We start from the raw sequence: 18,020 nt of genomic DNA, 5'->3' as shown, positions 1-18,020 counted from the left end.
GTATACACAAGACAAACGCGCACACACACACAATTACGAAAACGTTCATGTTACAGTGTACACACAGATAACCCTCATTCCCTCACACCCACTCCCATTTCCCTCCCACCCCATTACACCCACCGTGTCTACTAAACCCCAACACTCATCCATCTTGAAGAGAGAGAGGCCTTATCAATATTGGGGCTTTGTAGTGCTAGTCATTTTTGCTATTGGGTGTATTGTTATTGTTTGTGGGGTGGCCCTCTGGTGTGGCCCTGATGTGGCCTGGTGGTTTTGTGACCAGGTGGTGTTGTGGCCCTGTGGTTGTGGTGTGGCCCTGTGGTGTGTGTGTATGTGGTGGTGGTGTGGCCCTGATGTGGCCTGGTGGTGGTGTGACCAGGTGGTGTTGTGGCCTGTGGTTTGTGGTGTGGCCCTGTGGTGTTGTGTGGCCATGTGGTGGTGGTGTGGCCCTGTGGTGTTGGTGTTTGACCCTGTGTTTTGTAATTGTGTCCTAGAAATACGGTTTATAGTATGTGTATATGTATGTATGTATGTATGTATGAAGTATGTATGTATGTATGTATGTGTATGTGTGTGTATGTATGTGTATTCTAACCCCCCCCCGTCCTCTACTTTACGTGATCTATTTAATGACCAAAATAATTACTTATTAACGCCCTAATTACTTATCATTTCCCCTCATTACTTTAATCAGTCTTCATTACACTTATAATTACTTTTTGTAAGTCACCTGACAAAAACAGTGACGTTATTTGGGGTTTGAGTGACGTCATTGGTTATTTTAGTTGTTATTTTATTTGTTATTTTATTTGTTATTATTTTTATTTAGTTTTTATTTATTTAGTTTTTATTTATTTATTTTTATTGTTTTTACTTTTTTTTGATATTTTGTATTTATTTTTATTTTTTTCTAGGAAGGGAAACGATATGTATGTATGTATGTATGTATGTATGTATGTATGTATGTATGTATGTATGTATGTATGTATGTATGTATGTATGTTTACTTATGTTTTGAGACTTTGTATCAATACGGTTATGTATACTGTACATGAATACATCTACAGTATGTATTGATTTATGAGTGTTTGAATGTGTGTATGTATTATGTATTATATGTATATTCGTATAGTTTGTGTATGTATATCTGTATTGTTTGTTTTTATGTATATGTAAAGAATTTATGTATACCTGATATACATATGGGTGCTTACATTCACACATGTATACAACACACACACACACGTTACATTATACACACACGTTACATAATACACACAGGTCACATAACACACACACAGTTACATAACCACACACACACACACACACACACACACACACACACACGGCCACAATAACACACACACATTAAGAGTATCAGATGACCTTACTAACACTGCTTTGTGCATTAAAATATAACTTAATATAGTCTACACACATCGCCTGTAAGTTAAGTTCCTTTACTCAAGTGTAAATTAATCTACTTCACTGGAAATAAACTTCTCCTTACTGATAATGGAATAAATTGTTGGTGTTTTCGTGTATTTGTTACGTCAGGGTGTTGGGTAGAGGGATTTATTCTACATAGAGAAAAAGAATAGGAAATAATAATTTTTTTCGTGTGAGCGTTGAAGAAACTCGACTCCACCAGCCCCAGTGTTACCCACTGGCGGGTGAAGGTTTTCGCGGTTTTCTTGATTCTCTCTTGGTTTTATCGTAAGGTTTTGTTTTTTTCGTTTCTATTTTTATTGCTTTTGTTTTATATTGTAATGTGAGGTTGGTAGAGGTGGTTAGTAATTATATCTGTGGGTTACTTTTTGTGGGCGTATTGCAACATTTGGCATCTGGTACCGGCCGGCGAAGAGTTCGGAGCCGCAGTTCAAGCGAGCTGAAGTCAGTGTCGATGCGGACACCAGAGCGTACGGTCGTGCACCTCCCCTCTCGCGAGACACACTTCCGCGGTTCCCACTCTGAGAACAAAGTCCCCAAAAAATCCAAAATTCGTTGAAAATTGTGATTTTGGGGAAGAAAGAACGGTAGCGTTGATGACTGGTGCCGGCAGTGGTGCCACATTTCGCCCTTGACCATCAAGTTCCATGATACATGAACTCGGTCGTAGTTTTTGAACTTAGTCTCAGAACGCCGCGGCGGAGTTGGAAGTTCAGAACTTAAGGAAAATACCGTCCGATTTGAACAGACGGTGGCACATAACGTTCACAGCATCAGCAGATGAACAAACTCCCCTGGGAAGAACATGGAGAACACCGAATTTGAACAAGAATCATACCACCCGAGAAACAGTTGCACAGTTTTTGGACTTTGTTCACAGACGGGAGTAAGTGACGTAGTGTGGAGCCCCGCCTCAATGTGGTGAGAGCCGCCACAAAGTGTCGTCTCATTTTGTTCCAATTTCAAGATTTTTCTCGGTAAGTTAAGTTGGCGGCGACGGACTCAGGCTTTGAGTCTAAGACCAAAATCGGTTTTGTTAAATAGTTCACGTATACAGGACCTAACAGGAACTTCTCTACAGCGGTTGTGAGTACATACCGAGTACTGGGCGAGTACTCAGCCAGTGGTGGAGTTAGAGTACATTTTGTACTTGTCTGGCCGGGCCGGCACCGCTCTCGTGGGCTAAGTCCCCAAAGTTGGCCCCGGCCTCTATACGAGGCCCCCGCTGCACCAGGGACCATGGGGCCCATCACCAGGCCTCACAGGGGCTCCCACCAGTACACTTGGCTGCTCCAACACCCACCAGCTGTGTGGGGTGACCAGCTGGCGACCAGATGGTGGAGGAGAGGGACTTTGTCTCCACCATCACCGGCACGGCCTCCACCACCGCGCCCCTCTCCACCACCACCACCACACAAGGCAAATAGACCAGAATTGAAAGACCTCACCTGATGAAGACGAGGAGTAACAGGTTAGAAGTTGACAGAATCAACTCAGGTAGAAAAGTTGAAAGAGACACCAGAGCAGGTGGTGTGTGGCTCCCCGCCAAACATCACAGCTGCTGCCCTGAAAAACGCTGACGGTGGAAGGAATAACCTGAAGGTGATAGTCAGGTGGGAGTCTCAAGAAACAGAAAGTTTTATCAACGTTCCTCAACCTCGTCTGGACTTAAGTTCATGCAAGCCAACAAACAGACGTCAAATGGCGAATAGATATGTAGATTAACCTCGTGTCTATGAAGGATGGATAACGGGGAATAATAACGAAAGGGGCAAAATTGTGGGGCGGGGGCGGGGGGGATAAATGAATGCTGGGGCGTTCACCTCCTGGTCAATGAAAGTGACTGAACTCTTGACTACCTGCCTCGGGAACTCCTGCAAGAATCTAAGTCATGCACCTCACCTACCTGACTCTACATGACTCTAGGTTGAGAAATTAAACCACCTTAACCAGCAAAAACACAATTAACAGCAATATTGAAAGAAGCGAATTTGAGTTGACAGGCAGGCAGAGATACCGTCTACCTGCCACTGCCTTCAACTCTGGACTTGAGCCAACCATCTTTAAGTAACGAGGTAAGATTCGCATGTGCATGATTGGGTTATGTTGAATGTTGTATGTGTAGAGATAATGTGGTTTTGTGTTTTATATACTGAATGTGTGTCTGTCGGGAAATTTTATTAATCGTGCTTTTGCGTTCGATTGTAAAAAAAATAATGTTGCTATGTTTTTACAAGTTTATTCTAGTGATTTATGTCATGGTGGGTGGGGGAGAGATTTATTCATCTCTTAAAATAAAGAAATTATCATCACTTTGGGATTTTGGATGTAAAAAAAAAAATCTTCGGTTAGATTTAGTCGTGTTTTAGGTACGAACCATTTATGAATTTATTACGAATAGATTAATGATTGATTCGTGATGCTGTACGTTCGTGTAAGATAAAAAAAATATTCGTATTTTTAAATGTCGTTTGTGGACTTAGAATATATTTACCCGAGAATTTATTTATTTTATTCTAGTTTCTAAGCTTCGCATTGAGATCTGAAACGACATACAACGAAATTTTTACCGTTTTTAGCTTTCGTTCGTGTATGCAAAATGTATAATAAAAAAAAAAAAATTCGTGATTTTTATTCTTAATGCGAGTACAAAGGTGTTTTATAACGAACTAACTAAATATAGGTGTGTTTTTTGGTACGTTAACACTATTAGGTGTGTTTTTTTCTGCTTGTAGTTAGATGAAAATGTTTTGTGATGTTTTATTGCGATTTTTTTTACGTAAATGCATTCTGTGACTTCTCCCGTGTGTGTGTGTGTCTGTATGTGCGTGTATCTGTATGTATGTGTGTGTTTGTATGTGTGTATATATATGTGAGTGTTGTTTTTTCGTAGATGTATAATATAAATTTCCTTGTGTGTGTGTGTGGTATTATCTAGGCTCTTCATCGTTTATTACCGGGTGTTTGGGTGTGTGTGTAGTGCCGTGTTTGGTCAGCTAGTTAGGTGAGTTCTGTCGTCTTTCGTCGGCATTAAATTATCAGTGAGTCATATTAGTTAGTTCCTTGGAGAGACCAGGTGATCTAGCCCCCCCCTGCAGCCCCCTCCTCCCCCCAGTCCACCATCTCCTTTAGTCCCTAGCCTCATATGGTAGTGACGGCCGCCCGAGTCTTTGTGGGGGCTTGATGGGGGTGGATGGTGGTGGGTGTGGTCTTTGTGATGGCTGGTAGGGAGGGTGGTGGTAGTTGTGGTCTTTGTGAGGGCTGGTAGGGTGGGTGGTGGTACTTGTGGTCTTTGTGAGGGCTGGTAGAGAGGGTGGTGGTACTTGTGGTCTTTGTGAGGGCTGGTAGGGTGGGTGAGGGAGGGCTGTGGTCTCTGGTAGGGTGGGTGAGGGCTGTGGTCTTTGTGAGGGCTGGTAGGGTGGGTGAGGGAGCGCTGTGGTCTTTGTGAGGGCTGGTAGGGTGGGTGAGGGAGGCTGTGGTCTTTGTGAGGGCTGGTAGGGTGGGTGGTGGTCTTTGTGAGGGCTGGTAGGGAGGTTGGTGGTCTTTGTGAGGGCTGGTAGGGAGGGTGGTGGTCTTTGTGAGGGCTGGTAGGGAGAATAGTGGTCGTGGTCTTTGTCTTCCCTAATCTCGGGGTCTTTGTCTTCTAATCTCAGGTCTTTGTCTTCCTAATCTCTGGGTCTTTGTCTTCCCTAATCTCAGGTCTTTGTCTTCCTAATCTCGGGTCTTTGTCTTCCTAATCTCAGGTCTTTGTGTGCCTAATCTCAGGTCTTTGTCTTCGTAATCTCAGGTCTTTGTCTTCCTAATCTCAGGTTTTGTCTTCCCTAATATCAGGGTCTTTGTCTTCCTAATCTCAGGTCTTTGTCTTCCTAATCTCAGGTCTTTGTCTTCCTAATCTCAGGTCTTTGTCTTCCTAATCTCGGGGTCTTTGTGTGCCTAATCTCAGGTCTTTGTCTTCCTAATCTCGGGATCTTTGTCTTCCTAATCTCAGGTCTTTGTCTTCCTAATCTCGGGGTCTTTGTCTTCCTAATCTCAGATCTTTGTCTTCCTAATCTCGGGGTCTTTGTCTGCCTAATCTCGGGGTCTTTGTCTGCCTAATCTCGTCTTGACCTTCAAAAGATCAACACAGGTAAGTCTTAATTTAAGTTCAGAAGGTGAGTGGGTCTTAATTTCAGGTCTTATTGGGTCTTAATTTCAAGTCTTATTGGGTCTTAATTTCAGGTCTTATTGGGTCTTAATTTCAAGTCTTATTGGGTCTTAATTCTCTCTCTCAGCTTCGTTTCAATTTTAATTTTCTTGTCTACTTTATTTATTAATATTTTCTCTTATATTTCTCGCCTTTATTTCGTTTTGTCATTAATTTTTTATTATTGCATTTTCTCTCCAGTTATTCTTGTTCCCTTTGTTTCTTCCGTTTTTCATTTATTTGTTACATTTGTTTTGATTAGTTTTCTTGTTCTCTCTCTCTCTCTCTCTCTCTCTCTCTCTCTCTCTCTCTCTCTCTCTCTCTCTCTCTCTCTCTCTCTCTCCCCCATTTCCCTATCCTCCCCTTCCCCCCTTTCCTCCCCTCCCCATTACTCTCCACCCCACTCAAGTCACCCCGTCCCATCCCCGACACACACACCACAGTCAACCCACCACCACAATCAACCACACCCACGACAGTCAGCCACACACCACCACAATCAACCACCACAATCAACCACACCACCACAATCAACCACACCACTACCACAATCAACCACACCACTGCAATCAGCTACACTACCACAATCAACCACACCACCACCACAATCAACCACACCACCACAATCAACCACACCACTACCACAATCAACCACCACCACCACAATCAACCACACCACCACCACAATCAACCACCACCACAATCAACCACACCACTACCACAATCAACCACCACCACCACAATCAGCCACACCACTACCACACAATCAGCCACACCACCACCACAATCAACCACACCACCACCACAATCAACACACCACAATCAACCACACCACTACCACAATCAACCACACCACCACCACATCAACCCACACCACCACAATCAGCCACACCACTACCACAATCCAGCCCACACCACTACCACAATCAACCACACCACTACCACAATCAGCCACACCACCACAACCAACCACACCACCACAATCAACCACACCACCACCACCACCACAGTCAACCACACCACAGTCAACCAGATTCCCAGAACTCATCCAAAACAACCCAGTAATTTGACCGTAACACAAAAAACTTTCCCGAACATAGACCGGCTGACTTATTATCCGGCTATATTCACAAACCCGGTAATTTGGTCCGGTTCTGTGTGTAGTTTCCAATACTGCCGGCCGGTTGTCGCTTCGTCTTGGGGTTCAACTAGACCGTGGGATTCATGTTATTTGACCGGCAGTGGTTTGTGGTGTTGATTGGTTTAAGATTGTGACGAGTTATTATTATTGTTATTATTATTGTTATTGTTGTTATTATTATTGTTACTATTGTTACCACCACCACCACCACCACCACCACCACCACCACCACCACCACCACCACCACCACCACCACCACCACCACCACCACCACCACCACCACCACCACCACACACCACCACCACCACCACCACCACCACCACCACTACCACCACCACCACCACCACCACCACCACCACCACCACCACCACTACCACCACCACCACTACCACCACCACTACTACTATCATTATTATTATTAAACAGGATTTATGGGAGAAAATATTAACATGCAGGAGTCACACAGGTATGTACGCTTAACATTAATCAACTGTTAGTCTAAGCTTTGTGTGTGTGTTCATGTGTCTAGGAGAAGCTTGATCGCGTATCTTAAGCTGGACTGCGTTTCTTGGGTAAGCTTGATCGCGTGTCTTAAGTTTGACTGTCTTGGGTAAGCTTGATTTCGTGTCTTACTTAACCTTGATCGCGTGTCTTACTTAAGCTTGGCTGCATGTTATGAGTAAGTTTACCCACTTATCTTGCTTAAGCTTGACCTCGCATCTTACTTATGCCTGGCTATGTTTCTTAAGCTTCATCATGTATCTTACATAAGCTTGACTGCGGTATGTATCTTAAGCCTGGCCATGTATCTTAAAGCTTGGCCATGTATCTTAAAGCTTGGCCATGTATCTTGAAGCTTGGCCATGTATCTTAAAACCTGACCATGTAACTCTAAGCCTGGCCATAAATCTACCTAAAGTTACCAAATGGAACAAGTTTCTTTTGTCTCTCTCTCTCTCTCTCTCTCTCTCTCTCTCTCTCTCTCTCTCTCTCTCTCTCTCTCTCTCTCTCTCTCTCTCTCTCTCTCTCTCTCTCTCTCTCTCTCTCTCTCTCTCTCTCTCTCTCTCTCTCTCTCTGATATTGGGTAAAAACATCCGCCACTTGTCACCCGAACAAATTTTCACACTCTTGGTGGAAGTTCTAAAATGAAAACAAAAAATGGTGCCAAAATTAAAACAAAAAATGGTCCAAAAATGAGAAGAATTGGTGCAAAAAAAAATCCTCGCGCTGGTCACTAAAACGATGGATTTTTATTTTTATTTTTTTGCCATTGATTAAAAAAAATAATCCCCCAAAAAAAAAAATTAATAAAAATAAATTCCTTGACTAAAAAAAAAATATTTATAAATTATTTAGTAATAGATAATAATAAAAAAAATCCTTGGGAAATAAAGAAAATTTTAAACCACGTAACAAAAAAAAAAATAAATAAAAATAAATTCAAAATATCTGACTAACAGAACATTTTCAACCTCGTACAAAGAAAAAAATTACCAGACCCCCAACAACCAACCAATGGTACCCCCTCAAAAATCAACCAATGGTACCCCCACAAAAATCAACCAATGGTACCCCCTCAAAAATCAACCAATGGTACCCCCTCAAAAATCAACCAATGGTACCCCCTCAAAAATCAACCAATGGTACCCCCTCAAAAATCAACCAATGGTACCCCCCAAAAAAAAAAATCCTTGGCAATGGTGACCAAAACGAAGGAATTTTCACCCTCTTACTGGTGCAGGGATCAAACATGCTATCGCCTGTGTGTTATTGCGTAATAAATTCTGACCTTTACCGCCGTAGCACGATTTCGTGACCGCTGCGGTAAGGAAATTTGCACCGTAAGCACCGATAGCAGACGGTTCATTTTTGTCTCTTGCGGGGGTCACTGTTTGGCCTCTTTCTTCCCTCGGTGTAGGTGTGGGAGAGGCGAGTATAGCCTTGTCTTGCCCCGCGGTGTTCATTTGGTCTTAGCTGGTCGCCGCGTGGGTATTATAGTTCGTCTGTCTGCGTGTCTTCCTCTGAGTGTCTGTCTGTCTGTCTGTCTTCCTCGTCTGTCTGTCTGCGTGTCTTCCTCGTCTGTCTGTCTGCGTGCCTCTGTCTTCCTCTTGTCTGTCTGCGTGTCTTCCTCTGAGTGTCTGTCTGTCTGTCTTCCTCTTGTCTGTCTGTCTGCGTGTCTTCCTCGTCTGTCTGTCTGCGTGTCTCTGTCTTCCTCTTGTCTGTCTGTCCGCGTGTCTTCCTCGTCTGTCTGTCTGCGTGTCTGTCCTCGTCTGTCTGTCTGTCTGTCTGTCTTCCTCCTGTCTGTCTGTCTGCGTGTCTTCTGTCTTCCTTGTCTGTCTGTCACGTGTCTTCTGTCTTGTCTGTCTGTCTGCGTGTCTTCCTCGTCTGTCTGTCTGCGTGTCTCTGTCTTCCTCTTGTCTGTCTGTCCGCGTGTCTTCCTCGTCTGTCTGTCTGCGTGTCTGTCTTCCTCCTGTCTGTCTGTCTGCATCGTTAGACACTGACTTTAGGGGCCCGGTAAGGCTTGAGGTCTGTTTAAGGTGAGTGGTCAAACGGGCCCCAATTATAAGGGCCCTTAAACCTCAGGGGCCCAAGTTAATAATTTATGGGTAGGTTGGGGCCCAGTTGAAGTATGGCCACTCATGACTGGGGCCTAATAGAACTGGGGCCCATATGCAGTGGGGCCTATTAAATGGGGTCCATACCAAGTGGTGTTTCTTATGACTGGGATCCTTATGAAGTGGGGGGGGGCCTAATAGGACTGGGGCCTAATAGGACTGGGGCCTAACAGGACTGGGGCCCACTTCACACCTCCAACCATTACAAGCGGCGTGACGTAGAGAGGAGAGTTTACATTACAGTGTGGGTAAAAGCCAACCTCCTCTGAGTCTAAATAAAATCTGCAACTTTTCCTTAATTTTGCAATGTTACCGGATGTTGCAAAAGCCATGTAGGATGCTTATGATAATTTATATATTAAGGGGGGAGGGGTGGGGTGGATTAATTACACGGTTGAGTTGCAAAGAGTAGTATCATGTTTGTTGAATATTAAATTTTGTGATGTTGCAGAGAGAGAGAGAGAGAGAGAGAGTGAGTGTTTGGAATGGCGTCGGGCCTCGGTAATTAAATGTTACTCGTTGCAATATATATTTTAACGAAGGTTGCTCCCTCCGTCTGTGCTCCTCCTGTCGTGGCCACTGCAGGAGTTTACGAGACTTGAAGTTTGTATCCTGGAGGTGAAATTGAAATACCTTACAGGAAAATGCAAATGACTTTCATTACCAACACAGTTTATTTTTCCTTCCCTGTAAATTGGTTCTGGGGAAAAATGCTTATTGTCTTGAAATGTTGCAACGTAAAGAACAATGCTGTCATGGATTGTTGCCACGTAAAGAACAATGCTGTCATGGATTGTTGCAACGTAAAGAACAATGCTGTCATGGATTGTTGCAACGTAAAGAACAATGCTGTCATGGATTGTTGCACGTAAAGAACAATGCTGTCATGGATTGTTGCCAACGTAAAGAACAATGCTGTCATGGATTGTTGCAACGTAAAGAACAATGCTGTCATGGATTGTTGCCACGTAAAGAACAATGCTGTCATGGATTGTTGCAACGTAAAGAACAATGCTGTCATGGATTGTTGCAACGTAAAGAACAATGCTGTCATGGATTGTTGCCACGTAAAGAACAATGCTGTCATGGATTGTTGCCACGTAAAGAACAATGCTGTCATGGATTGTTGCAACGTAGGACAAACCCAATATTTTCAAGAATAAATAACTTTTGAGTGTTCACATGTTCACAAGTTATGTTATACGTGTTCTGCCAAGGGGTCCCTTTGTTCAACAGATGTTCACCACTGTGTGCAGGTGTCATGCTAACGCCTGTCGGGGTGGAGTTAATGCTAGCAGGATGTGAACTTTTTTCTGCTTGTTCTTCATTGCTGACCGGATGAGAACTTGTTGAACATTTTTTCCACCTGTTCATCGTTATTGGAAGGATGTGAACTTTTTGAACTCTTATTCATTAATGCTTGGATTGTGTGCTTTGAACTTTTTATTTGTTCATCGTTGCTGGAAGGATGTGAACTTTTTTAAATCTTTGTTCATTATTGTTTGTATTGTGTGCTTCGAACTTTTTATTTGTTCATCAGTTTCTTACATAATGTGAACTTTTAGTATTTGTACATCAATAATTTGCTCATTAGTAGTAACAGGATGTGAACTTATTGAACATATCTCTGTAGCCATGCAAGGAGGATACGAACCCCTTGAACTTATCCACGTGTGAACTTTTGAACTTATTAATGTATTGTGAAGTGAACTCAACCAAAATCCTTAAACTTTACCAAAATTTATATTAATAATTTCGTATCTTGTGACCCTTGAAGTAACTGGAGTCATTCATTATTTTTCTTCAGGTGTCCGTTATATACTTCACTTATACTTTGATTTAATATATTACTTTTACTTTCACTTAATACTTTGGACTTATACTTTGACGTAAAAAATGTGTTGAATCCTAATTTTTTCGTGTGTATTTTGTTGTTACTTTTTATTTAACCAAGAAAATATATTTGATACTTTTTTGTTTCGGAAATTTAATTAAAAAAAGTTTATATTAGTTTTTTTCGTCAGTGTTTATTTAATTAATTTTTGGCTTAATCACAATTTACAACATTAATAAAAATTGATATTAATCTGGGGAATTAAAGATAATTAAATTTTTAGACGAAATAATATATATATATATATATATATATATATATATATATATATATATATATATATATATATATATATATATATATATATATATATATAACGTAAGAAAAAAATGTATCTAATTTAATTTTTACGATTTAAATTTAATATAAACATTCATAACAATTTTAATATTTAAACTGTTTGTAAATTTTTGTTCTAAATTGACAAAAAACATAGAATAAATAATTTCTTCGTAATTTTCGTCATCTGGAAATACTTTAGAAAACAAACTGACAATAATTTTTTTTTCACCTGTTATGAATAATTTTCTTAACTTAGTCAGAAAATAAGTTAGTGTAGTTTGTTAGTGGTGTGGAAAAAAGTGGGGGAGGAGAGGGGGAGTGGGAGAAGGGGTGGGTCAGGTGAAGTAAGAAGGGAGGAATGAGGAAAAGAGGAGGGAGGAATAAACGAGGAGGATAGGGGAAGAAGGGAAAGGAGGATGAAGACGAGGGAGTGAGAGGGAGGGGAAGGGGGTGAGAAGGAGAGGGAGGAATTAGGGGGAATGAAAGGACAAGGAGTAGGAGAGTGAGGGAAGAGGAAATGAGGGGACAAGAACGAAAGTGAGGGGGTCAGGGAGGGGGAAATGAGGTGAGGGGAGGATGTTGTCAGCTCGTTATAAACTCAAAGGAAGGGTTTGTCAAGGAAGTTTGGGATTTCATTTTAACTCCCTAATGGATCAACTCCTAAACTTATCTTATGTTGAGGTGGATTTTGAGGTGGATTCTGGGCTAAGGTGGATGATCAGGTGGATTTTGAGGTGGATTCTTGGCTAAGGTGGATTTTCAGGTGGATTATTATGTATTTAAGAGAGTTTGAGGTAATTTTTTTAATGATACCTTAACTAATTATGTGACGAGGGTGGGTTGGAGGTGGACTGCAGGGTGGGTTAGTGGGTTGGAGGTGGGTTACACGGTGGGCTAGGTGAGAGTGGGTCGGGGTGGGCTGCAGGGTGGGTTGGACAGGTAATGGCCCCGTATTGACCCGGGTCCTGAACTCATTATCGACTTTCGTGTTATTTCTAATAGTGGCGTGTTGCCTCTTCCTCCCTCTCACCCCACTCCCTCTCCTCACCCCCACTCTCCCTCTCATCCCACTCCCTCCCTCCTTCCCTCTCCCCACCCTTCCTCAGCCCCCTCCCTCTCACCCCACGCCCTTAACTACACCCACACCGGCTAACCCATTACCCACGCCAGTCATTCATATGTGCCTCTCTCTCTCTCTCTCTCTCTTATGAATAAGTGAGAGGTAGAGAAAGATATGAATGAGGGAGAAAAAAGAGAGATAGAGAGAGAGATAAATATAGAATGAGAGATGAATGGCGGTGAGAGTTAATGGATGAGGAAGTGAGAGGTGGTGAGGGAGGGGAGTGAGGGAGAACGGTGGAGAGGAGGGAGAGTGAGGTGAAGTGAGGGAGAAAGGTGGAGATGAGGAAGGGAGAGAGAACGGTGGAGAGGAGGGAGAGTGAGTGAGGTGAAGTGAGGGAGAGGGGAGGTGGTGAGGGAGAGAGATGGAGTGAGAACGGTGGAGAAGAGGGAGAGAGTGGTGGGGGAGGTGTGGGGGTGTTGGAGGGAGAGAGTGTTGGAGTGAGAGAGGAGGGATATATTTAGTGTGTGTGGGAGAGAGGGAGAGTTGGAACTTGTGTAACAGGAAGGGAGAGTAGTCAGGCGTGAAATAGAGCATGGGGAGACCAACCGTGGGAGAGGGGCATGTGTGGGGAGGGAGGAGGAGGAGCATGTGTGAGGGAGGGGGGAGAGGAGCATGTGTGTGTGAGGGAGGGAGTGAGGAGGGAGGGAGGAGGAGCATATGAGGGGGGGGAGGAGGCATGTGAGGGAGGAGGGAGGAGCATGTGTGAGGGAGGGAGAGGAGCATATGAAGGAAGGAGAGAGAAAATGAGTGAGGAAAGAATATGAATTAGTGAGTGAGAGAAACATGAAGTGAGGGAACATGACTGAGGGGACATGACTGAGGTAACATGACTGAGGGGACATGACTGAGGGGACATGACTGAGGTAACATGACTGAGGTAACATGACTTAGGTAACATGACTGAGGGGACATGACTGAGGGGACATGACTGAGGGGACATGACTGAGGTAACATGACTGAGGTAACATGACTGAGGTAACATGACTGAGGTAACATGACAAGACTCAACCTAACTCATTACTTCATAACCTCGTTCATTTCCCGCCCCTTAACGAGGTGGTTGGGTAGTTAGGGGTGATTTTGTTAAGGGTTTGTGGATAAAAGGTTACGAAGGTGAAAGTTAAAGGAATGTTTAGTGTGAATGTTGGTGATCGTTAAGTTTATGAACGTGTGTGTGGGTGTTTTTTTTTTCGCCTGAATTATCGATCAGGCGTCACGTTCGCTTCGTGCCGCTGAGTTGCAGAATCTTTTATTTGGTTCGTTCGTTTCCGCGTATTTCCCAACACTGCCATGACACCAGAGCTGTTTTTAGGGCCCTCGACTTCGCCCGTGTCCTAACCCGTTGGTGCCTTAAAATAAACAACTCTAAAAAATGGTTTAATCTTGTTTATTTTAGCCTCATGGGTTTATTTACACGATATTAATACTGGTTTATGATAAAAAAAAATATTAGAGGTTAGTGATTAATTATTTTAAGGGGGGGATTATTAAACCGAAACCTGAGTCACAGAGAGGAACGGAACGCGTCCATTGTGGGGCGGCGCCATGATTCACTGATGACGTCACTTGATGAGGTAAGGCTGGGGGTATATATCATATAGTGTTCACGTGGGCGGTTCTTAGTTGACGTGGGCGGTTCTTAGCTGACGTGGGCGGTTCCTACACTCCCCCACCTCGCTGTGTTTGGTATTACACCGACATTTTGAAGAAGTGAAGCCGTGTAAACAACTTGTGGATTAATCAGGAGAGCAGATGTTGGTGTATATGGTAATGGCGGTGTTCGGATGCGTGTCACCGGCGAGGGACACGGCTTGATGAATGTGACGAACGCGTGTACCACTGTAGAGAAGGGGGGGGGGTGTTGCTTGAGACAGACGAACGTAGTGGTTTGACAGACACAGTTATGTAAACTAATACACACACACACACACACATACACGCCTCTTAGCCAAACACTTCTTAGGTAATTACTTCATAAAACACTACATCATCATTATCATCACCAACATCATCATTATCATCACCAACATCATCATCATCATCATTATCACCAACATCATCATCACCAACATCATCATTATCATCATCATCATTATCATCATGTGTAAAAGTTCCTCCAACTATTTATGAATTATTAAAACAAATCGCCAATTTAATGAGAATAAAATTAAAAGGTAAAAATTTTCAATAGAAACTACTAATAACTGAACGTGTAAGAATTATTAAGTAAAATATATTTCCTTCAGTATTTATCTTAAGAGAAAAAATTATAGATGAGGAATTAATTTTAGATCGGATTTCTTGAGTTAAATTTGGGTATTTTAATTAAGAATTTTTTATCGATTAATTTCCCTTTTTTAAATTAATTTCTTGTCAAAATTGAAATTAAAGTATTTTTGAATTAATTATTAGTCCAGATTATATATTTTGGGTCAAATTTAAGTATTTTGATTTAAATAAAAAAAAAATTAATAGTTAGAATTTGGGTATTTTTCATAGTTTCTAGTTTATAGATTATATGCATTAAATATTTGGTGTAGTCAAATTATTATTTTTAGGGTCAAACTTTGATGTTATAAAAGTTTTAATATTTTATAATCAAATTCCGGTATTTTTTTTTTACGTAATTTAGGCGAAAAAAATAATCAAATTCCAGCATTTTCCTCAAACTTGAAACATTTTGGCTCCTGGTTCATGATAGAAGCCTGGGGGGGGGGTACAGATGTGGCCAATTAATCTATATAACTACTCTCAAATTATTGTATTAACGAGGTAATTAATTGTTGAGTAAATAATGTGTTGCTGAAGACTTGACTGAATGAGGTAATTAATCTCTTGGCTTCGTCAGATAGTTTACTGAATGACCTAATTAATCTGGTATACTCTATAGCTCTTCTTTTATTAGGGTGTTTAATTAACTGGCTAATTAATCATAGAGTAACACCTGTTTTACTTCATATTTAACGACCCAATTAATCATAAAGTTACACATGTTTTAATTAATACTTAACGACCGAATTAATTCTAAAGTAACTTACAATTAATGATACTTAACTTAAAGATAAAGTATACTATTCCCTAACACAATAAATTTGACCCTTACAGACGGTGTTCTTAAGGGCTAGCATCCCATACCATTCCATATTGACGAGCAGAGAGTAAATATGACCCTTACATACGGGGCCCATAAGTACTGTATTAGCTTACCATCTAGTGTTATCCCAGCTTCCTATCTTGTATGGTAAGGGCGGAGTAAGGGACTTGAGGCTCAGTGCTGATTGGTCGTGTGTTTAGGGACGAAGGGGGGTTATATGCACTTACACGGGGGGGGTTATATGCATATACTTCCAAAATTATTGCCTTATGAGATTTAATAATTGATGGATATTACGTAAGAAAGAGGGGAGTGGGTGGGGAAGGAGGGGTTAGGAGATTGGGTTGATGGGGAGGTAAAGGGAGATAGGAGGAGGGTAGGGAAGTGGGGAGACAGTGGGAGGGTTGGGGAAGGAAGGTAAGGTTGGAGAAGGGTTGGGAGATAGGAGGGGTAAAGGGAGACAAGGGAGTTAAAGAGACTTGTAGACGCTGCTTTATGATGGTGACAGGAGAGGAACAGTGAACCGGGGGGCACGCGTACCTGTGACATGTCACTGTGACGTCACCGGCCCCAGGTGTGGCGGCTGCTGTCCACCTGTCCAAACATCAGGGTCCGAACACACACACACACACACTCTCTCTCTCTCTCTCTCTCTCTCAGATTAAAGTTAAGTTATATAAAGTAAGATTAAATTAGGTTGGGTTAGATTAAGTAAGATTAGCGTCAGATTAGGTTACATTAAATTAGGTTGGCGTTAGGTTAGGTTAGATTAGCGTTAGATTAGGTTAAGTTAAGTTAAGTTTGATTAGGTTAGCTTTAATCAGTTGAAATAGACTGGGGTGCCTAATCTTCAGGTGATACAATTCCCCCCCTACTCGTATAAAGGTAAATCATGTTAATTAGTTCACCTGTGTGTGTCTATATCATGTCTGTTGATACTTTATACCTTTTTTGTTAATGTTAGGATGAAGAAATAGGACAAGACAGGTAATTAGAGGAGTGAACGAGGTGTGTGACCTTAATTAGTACTCTTAATGATGTTTAATGGACGTGAAATTAAATTGGGATATTTTTTGATAGCGTTTCTCCTTCTCCTCCCCCTTCCCCCTTCTTCTTCTCCCCTGTCTCCTCCCTCCATCTTCCTATTTCCTCTTTCTTCTCTCCTCCTCCTCCTCCTCCTCCCATTTCTTCCCCCTTCCCCTCACACGTCATAGAAAACGAAATGTGGGTAGCGCTCTTGAAGGGGTTCATAAAATGGGCTAAGACGATGCCGCCCACTGCTGCCACCCACGGCCGCCCACCCATCCACCCACCCACCATCAACCACACACACACCACCCGTATCCCATCAACCCACCCAGTCTATTCATCTACAGCCACCCATTGCCACCCACCCATTCCATTCATCCTGTTCCACCCACCCACCCTTCCTTCCTTCCTTCCTTCCTTCCTTCCTTCCTTCCTTCCTTCCTTCCTTCCTTCCCTCTACGACCCTGTGACAAGAGCGGGCCTGGGGCGTCAGTCAGTCAGTCAGAAAACGCATTCATAAAGCTGATGCAGATAGAAAATTCCCCTTAAAAATAGTATATATACATCAAGGTTACAAAAACAATAAATTTCAAGGTTGTATAATAATCAGTGGAAAATGAACATAAATACCTCAGGGTTACATAGTGGTGAATTAGGGGTGAAAATTAGTCGATGTCAGGGTTGTATTTTGGTAAACGAGTCGAGTTGTTTTTTTTAAAGCTTATTGCAAGTTCTTTTTCAGCTTAATTAGTGTAAGCTGCGACACCTGCACCCGACTGAAGAAAATAACATGTTAAAATTCTTCCCCTTTGAGTTAAATTGGGAGTGACAAGCGTGTTAATTAGCGGCTTTTGTGTGTGTGTGTGTGTGTGTGTGTGTGTGTGTGTGTGTGTGTGTGTGTGTTTCCTAACTTCAACTTCACCCCTCTCCTCCCTTCACCCTTCCCCTTCTCCTCCCTTCACCCTTCCCCCCTCCCCCCCCTCCCCCCCCCTCCCCCCCCCTCCCCTCTCTCCATTTGATGATCTCAACCAGATTACTTTGGGAGGATTAATCCTAAACCACCTTATCCAGTAATAGCCGCATTTAAGGGATTCCCCCCCTTGAGGATTGATACGTACTGAACGGGGGGGTGAGAGGAGGGGGATTAAATGAGAGACGGAGGAGGAGGTAGGAGAGGGGTTGAGGAAGAGGAAGAATGGGGGAGAGG

The 18,020-nt window shown here is 42.5% G+C and overlaps 1 protein-coding gene across 1 annotated transcript in view; it reads left to right on the top strand.

Moving 5' to 3' along the window:
- Nucleotides 1-2,691: 2,691 nt before the first annotated feature.
- The window catches only part of LOC121879726, a 90,373-nt gene continuing 75,044 nt past the window's right edge, over nucleotides 2,692-18,020 (top strand). Inside the window, exons 1-2 of the mRNA XM_042386491.1 lie at nucleotides 2,692-2,760; nucleotides 3,456-3,527. Coding sequence (XP_042242425.1) covers nucleotides 2,692-2,760; nucleotides 3,456-3,527 — 141 coding nt within the window. The remainder of the gene's footprint in view (nucleotides 2,761-3,455; nucleotides 3,528-18,020) is intronic.

The sequence above is a fragment of the Homarus americanus genome, unplaced genomic scaffold (assembly GCF_018991925.1).
Source record: "Homarus americanus isolate GMGI-L3 unplaced genomic scaffold, GMGI_Hamer_2.0 scaffold42643, whole genome shotgun sequence".
Classification (NCBI taxonomy): domain Eukaryota; kingdom Metazoa; phylum Arthropoda; class Malacostraca; order Decapoda; family Nephropidae; genus Homarus; species Homarus americanus.
This window is presented reverse-complemented; position numbering and strand designations above follow the sequence as displayed.